Below are 6818 nucleotides of genomic sequence, written 5' to 3' on the forward strand. Positions count from 1 at the left end.
ACTCCGCGGCGCCAGGTGGCGTCTGTTTTAAATGTTTGTCCTGCTCGCACGTGTGTTGCCCTCGCTCTGTTCCTCCGGTTCTGAGACTGCGTGTCAGAAATCAAAATGTCGGCGCTCAAGAGAAAACGTGGAGGAAAGGGTCCAGGTGGAAAAGCAAAGAAAGTTAAATTAGTAGAAAATGGAAATGAACCCCGAAATACAGAGACGGACCAGAACAAGGAAATCAGCGTCCCAGCACCCGTGTCAATGGTAAGTGTGTCAAATATGAAATTGCTAGCCAGTAATTTGACTTGTAAAGTTAGCTAGCAAACGTTACATATTTGTCTGTCTTGTAAATAAACAGCGACAACAACATGGACTAATGTTACATGACTAGAGATCGTCTATGAAACAAAGTGTTGATGAATTGGATTTTGATTTCCAGGGTAAGTGGAGAAACAAAGAGCGAGTTCTTGTATTCTCTTCAAGGGGCATCGACTATAGAACACGACATTTGATGCAGGACCTCAGGACAATGATGCCACACACGAAAGCAGGTTTGTTCCTGTACCAGTATGTGAGCAGTGGAGACGATGGATATCACGAGTCTCTTCTCTAGCCTAGTTTGCAACTGCAAGCATTATAATGTCAAAATAGGTTCATTACTCATCAAATATGGAGTTTCGCTGAGCAACAAACAAAATGGACTCCGGTCACACATGGTATGTATACTGAACAAAAATATAAACGCAACAATTTCAATGATTTTACTGAGTTACAGTTAATATAAGGAAATCAGTCAATTGAAATACATTCATTAGGCCTTAATCTATGGATTTCACGTGACTGGGAAGGGATTTGTGGGCCTGGGAGGGCATATGCCCATCTACTTAGGCGCAAGGACCACACACTGGGGAGCCATGCTCAGCCAATCAGAATGATTGAAACGTGAATTGTTTCAAAATTGCGTTACGGTTGTAGAAACACAAAGCCCTTTACTTTCAAATAACATCAAAATAATTTCACAAATGGTAAATATACACTTACTGTACACTGTTTTAACCGGCTTGATCACAGTTGCAGCCAACAATATTTTTGGTGGTCTTCCGTTACGTACAGGTGTTAAGAGCATGCTAAATTAGCACAGGTGGTCCCTTCCGTAAACACGTTCTGTAACATGGATGTGTAGTAACACTAACCCTATAAAGGTGTTTTGATGTAATGTGTGTTAATGTTCAGACTGAGCGTCAGGGATCTTAACAAAACTCCCCGTACAGAAGACGCTTTTGTTCAATGACTTATGTGTAATGGAACTGAGACATGATCAAAGGCTAAGCCAACCTGTGTGTGACAGTAATGAGGGATTTTATTGGAGGTGCCGACGAGGTGGATTTGGCGCCTGCGTACTTGGTCAAAAATGCTAGATACTATCCAAACAAATGTTTTCGGTTTGCTTGTACTTTTTAAAAATTATTATTAAGACCTATTTGGGAATTTGCATACAGGGTCATGACTACAGTTGCTCTGCCAAACTCCATATTTGGTGAGTATAGAACATACTTTGGGATGATGCTTGCAGAGCTGTCTAATGGGGAAATGAATGGTAGCTAACTGGCCTACAGAATACTTCATAAATTAATCTCCTCCTTTGCCCAAATACTGGTTCAGTTTGTTCCTTTTTACATGTTTGTATTTTCTTATTTCAGTGTTTTGGTGATATTGATCAAGGTATGTAGTTGGGTATAACCCAGGAGACTTGACCTTACTCTTACAGACACAAAAATGGACAGAAAGGACAAACTCTTCGTCATAAACGAGGTGTGTGAAATCAAGAACTGCAACAAATGCATATTCTTTGAAGCAAAGAAGAAGCAAGATCTCTATATGTGGTGAGTGTTGACGTTAACAACAAATCCTCTCCACAAAAGCATTCTATTCCTGTCCCCTGACATGGCTTCCTGTCACTTGACATGTCTATGAAAACGTCACCTTTAAAATGTAATGATTTCAGTCACTTTCTTTTTGTATAGGTTTGCAAATGTTCCCCACGGACCATCTGCAAAGTTCTTGGTTCAGAATGGTAAGTGTCATCGCCTGAGTTTGTGTGTGAAATGACATGAATAGACTACGTTTTGCATTTGTCTCAATCAGGTAACCGTGGTTAAACAGCTGTTGGTATCAAATAGCGGCAGGTAGCCTAGTGTTTCAGAGTGTTGGGCCAGTAACCGAAATCCCTGAGTTGACCATATGAAAAATCTCTGTCCTTGAACAATGCACTTAAACCCCGATTGCTCTGGATAAGAGTGTTTGCTGAATGACTATGATGGAATAGAATAATGACCACGGGCTACAGCTTCATAATTTTTCACTCTTTTAATCTTCCTGTAGTCCACACACTCGCCGAACTCAAAATGACAGGGAACTGTCTGAAGGGTTCCAGACCACTGCTGTCGTTTGATCCTGTGAGTATTGCGGTTTCAGTCAACGGCAACATAATTCCCCGACACAGATTTATGCCTAGTCCTGGATTAAAATGCAAAATACTTTGAGAATATCCTAATCGGAGTCTGGGACACCACCCCATAGTGTTACAGAATACTCTTGAAACTGACTTCATATGGGCCTCACCAACAAGTTGTACGGGGATACTGTTTAATGAATTCATGTTTCTATTTATTTTCAACCCAACAGCAATTTGACAAGGAGCCTCATTATGCACTGCTGAAGGAGCTCTTTATCCAGGTTAGTTTCGTTATCATTACAGCAAAAATATTTGGTCCCAAAAATTACAATGCAATTACCATTTATTAGTTGTTTTGCTTTTCTTGTGACGCTGTGATCTGTTCAGAAGTGAGTTTTTGCGTTGTTTTTTTGTAGACATTTTCAACTCCCCAGTACCACCCCAGGAGCCAGCCCTTTGTGGACCATGTCTTCACGTTCACCATAACAGACAACAGGATATGGTTCAGAAACTATCAGGTGAGTTTAACTAACTTGCTCCCCTTTCCATTATACAGTAGGTGGTCCAATGTATGTGGAATATAATATATTCTCTGATCATTTCGAACAGCGTGTTGTAAACACTCCCTGATTTAGAAGTAATGTTCTTGAATGGCCAACGTTATTAGTGCAACATGTGTTTCGACTTATTTCTGTGTCCCACAGATCATTGAGGAAGATGCATCGATGGTAGAAATTGGACCTCGCTTCGTCCTGAACCTCATCAAAATATTCCAGGGGAGCTTCGGCGGCCCCACACTCTTCGAGAACCCACACTTCGAGTCTCCGAACACGGTAATATTTCATTTGATTCCTAGTGGACTCCCCTCCCTACATCACTGGTAGATCAAACCTTTATCTTCAGTAGGCATAGAACAACAATGAACTAAAGCTGTCTCCCCTCCCCAACAGTACTGGTGACTGTGATCACTTAGTCACACCTTGTACTGTTGGTGATGGGGCAGTCTTGAATTATTATGGTTACACTTTTCTAGATCAGATTAGTTCATTGTTGTTCTGTCTCCCCACAGCACCGGGCGTCTGATCACTTATATTGAGACTAGGAAGACCATAACTAATCACTGTCCCAGAGTAATTCATTGTTGTCTCTATCTCCCCTTAGCGCCGGCGTGTGATCCGTATGGCCACCGCCTCCAGGCTGGGGGAGAGACAGATGGTCAAGGAGCTCCAGAAGCTGAAGAGGACGGAGAACAAGGAGGTGGTGACCAGGGACGTGACAGATGACGTGTTTGTCACGCCGGCTGAGGAGAGGCCAGTCCACATTGAGCTGGAGGCTCCTGCAGCTAAAGTAGTGAAGAAGAACAAACACAAGGCTTTCAAACGACAGAGGATGCAGAAGCGTTAGGCTAGAGACTGGTTGATTTGTTGGGTCTTCTAGAAGTCATCTGGGAAGTGATTACATTGTTTCTTTGTCAATTTGTCTTTCCTCAATTCCATGTCTTTAATTTTCAAAACTCAAACGAGAAGTTTGAAGGGAGTGACCTAGAATCTTCTCCAATGCGTTTAGAAGGAATCGGGAAAAGACAAATTAGGACATTTGTTTGGCCATAAACTGGGAGGATTGAGTCGGCCATCAAGTCTGCAGCCTGTGAAGGGCCATCTCAGAATACGTCATTTATGTGTTGAATTTTTTTTTTTTTTGCTGCAAAAAAAAGTACTAAAGCAGCTTTGTATCTTCTGTTATGCTCCAGCTTTTCTTACAGTTATGAAATAAAGTCTCGATTTAGTGTTTATTTCTCCTGATCATTCCTGAAGATGTCAGTTTGATTTACCGATGACTGGATCTCCTTTGACTTGATGCCTGCGTTAGTAGGCCTTAGTAGACCAGCCTTGTCAATATTGATAGCAAATCTAATATAGTTATAATATCCATGTCAAAACGCTTAACAGAGATGTTGCCAGCTCTGCTTTTTTTCACCAAAGCCTAAAGGAGTATGTCCACAGGCATAGAAGGAAGCGAGTCATTCCACTGCCTAAAAACCCATTCAGTTTGCTGCCTGCTCTTAGTAAACTGAAAAAAATTGATAAAATACAAGGCTGTTTTTCAGAGAAGTTAACTGACTTTCAGCATTCATATACAGTAGAGAAGGCCACTGAACTTGTACTGCACTGACTCAGACTTCAGATGATTGGTTAAAAGAAATGCATAATAAGATAGTTGGAGCTGTATTGTTAGATTTTAGTGCAGCCTTTGAGCATACATTTCTTTATTGAAGAAACTCACTTGCTATGGCTTTACATCACCTGCAATCACATGGAGAGTTATTAGCCAATAACCTAGTGTTTATCAGTGAAAGCTTCTCCAACATCAGATACATACAGGGTGGTTACTTTTCTCGATTTGACATTTTTACAAATTACTTACACAAAGCTAGAATGAATGTAAAGTGTATTCAGACCCCTTGACTTTTTCCACATTTTGTTACATTAGTCTTGTTCTAAAATGTATTAAATCGTTTTTTTCTCCCCTCATCAATCTACACACAATACCCCATAATGACAAAGTAAGAACTAAAATATCACATTTACATAAGTATTCAGACCCTTTACTCAGTACTTTGAAGCACCTTTGGCAATGATTACAGCCTCAAGTCTTCAGCCTTGGCACACCTGTATTTGGGGAGTTTCTCCCATTCTCTGCAGATCCTCTCAAACTCTGTCAGGTTGGATGGGGAGCATCGCTGCACAGCTATTTTCAGGTCTCTCCAGAGATGTTTGATTGGGTTCAAGTCTGGCCTCTGTTTGGGCTACTCAAGGACATTGAGACTTGAAGCCTGAAGCAACTCCTGCATTATCTTGGCTGTGTGCTTAGGGTTGTTGTCCTGTTGGAAGGTGAACCTTCACCCCAGTCTGAGTTCCTGAGCACTCTGGAGCAGGTTTTCATCAAGGATCTCTGCACTTTCTCCATTCATCTTTCCCTCGATCCTGACTAGTCTCCCAGTCCCTTCCACTGAAAAACATTCCCACAGCATGATGCTGTCACCAGCATGATACACCGTAGTGATGGTGCCAGGTTTCCTCCTGATGTAATGTTTTGCATTCAGGCCAAAGAGTTCAATGTTGCTTTTATCAGACCAGAGTATATTGTTTCTCATGGTCTGAGAGTCTTTAGGTGCCTTTTGTCAAACTCCAAGTGGGCTGTCATGTGCTTTTTACTGAGGAGTGGCTCTCGTGTAGCCACTCTACCATAAAGGTCTGATTGGTGGAGTGCTGCAGTTGTCCTTCTGGAAGGTTCTCCCATCTCCACAGAGGAACTCTGGAGCTCTGTCAGAGTGACCATCGGGTTCTTGGTCACCTTCGTGACCAATGCCCTTCTCTCCCGATTGCTCAGTTTGGCCGGGTGGCCAGCTCTAGGAAGAGTCTTGGTGGTTCCATTTCAGAATGATTGAGGCCACTGTGATCTTGGGGACCTTCAATGCTGCACACATTTTTTGGTACCCTTCCCCATATATGTCCCTCGACACAATCATGTCTCGGTGCTCTACGAACAGTTTCTTTGACCTCATGGCTTGGTTTTTGCTCTGACGTCGCCTGTGAACTGTGGGACCATGTATAAACAGGTGTATGCCTTTCCAAATCATGTCTAATCAATTGGATTTACCACAGGTGGACTCCAATCAAGTTGTACAAACTTCTCAAGGATGATCAATGGAAACAGGGTGTACCTGAGCTCAATTTCGAGTCTCATAGCAAAGGATCAGATTTTTTAAGTAAATAATTATAAAAACATTTTTTATGAATGTGCAAATATAAAAAACATTTTTTATTTATTTTGTCATTATGGGATATTGTGTGTAGATTGATGAGAAAAAATATTTTATCCATTTTCAAATGTATTTAAACAGGCATGCCAGTTAAGAACAAATTCTTATTTGGCCTAAGAACAGTGTTCAGGGGTAGAACGACAGAATTTTACCTTGTCAGGTCGTGGATTCAATCTAGCAACCTTTCGGTTACTGGCCCAACGCTCGAACCGCTAGGCTACCTGCCGCCATGCTGATCCTTAGAATAAGGCTGTAACAAAACAAAATGTGGAAAAGGTGAAGGGGTCTGACTACTTTCCGAATGCACTGTATGTGGTTGATTACACACATGTCGGCACCCAAAGCCAGTGACCTCCCTGAAATTCTAAATAAGGAGTACAGTCAGTATCAGAATGGGTGATTCATAATAAACGGGTCTTTAAAACATCTACAACTAAAAGCATTACATTTGGACCTAAACCTCAACTGGAGTTGTGTATAAAGGGTGTGAGTGTTGAGGAAGATAAACTCCTAGATATAACATTGGACGGTCAATTATCATGGTCAAGTCATATT

The 6818-nt window shown here is 41.6% G+C and overlaps 1 protein-coding gene across 1 annotated transcript; it reads left to right on the forward strand.

Moving 5' to 3' along the window:
* Nucleotides 1-78: 78 nt before the first annotated feature.
* On the forward strand, nt 79-4232 carry bxdc2 (brix domain containing 2). The gene is made up of 9 exons (XM_055864090.1): nt 79-249; nt 425-536; nt 1754-1868; nt 2010-2059; nt 2368-2441; nt 2671-2721; nt 2857-2958; nt 3145-3273; nt 3602-4232. Exons 1-9 carry the CDS (start codon nt 106-108, stop codon nt 3842-3844), a joined length of 1020 nt encoding a protein of 339 aa, XP_055720065.1. The 5' UTR covers nt 79-105; the 3' UTR covers nt 3845-4232.
* The last annotated feature ends 2586 nt before the right edge of the window (nt 4233-6818 follow it).

This window comes from Salvelinus fontinalis, chromosome 2, assembly GCF_029448725.1.
Source record: "Salvelinus fontinalis isolate EN_2023a chromosome 2, ASM2944872v1, whole genome shotgun sequence".
NCBI lineage: Eukaryota > Metazoa > Chordata > Actinopteri > Salmoniformes > Salmonidae > Salvelinus > Salvelinus fontinalis.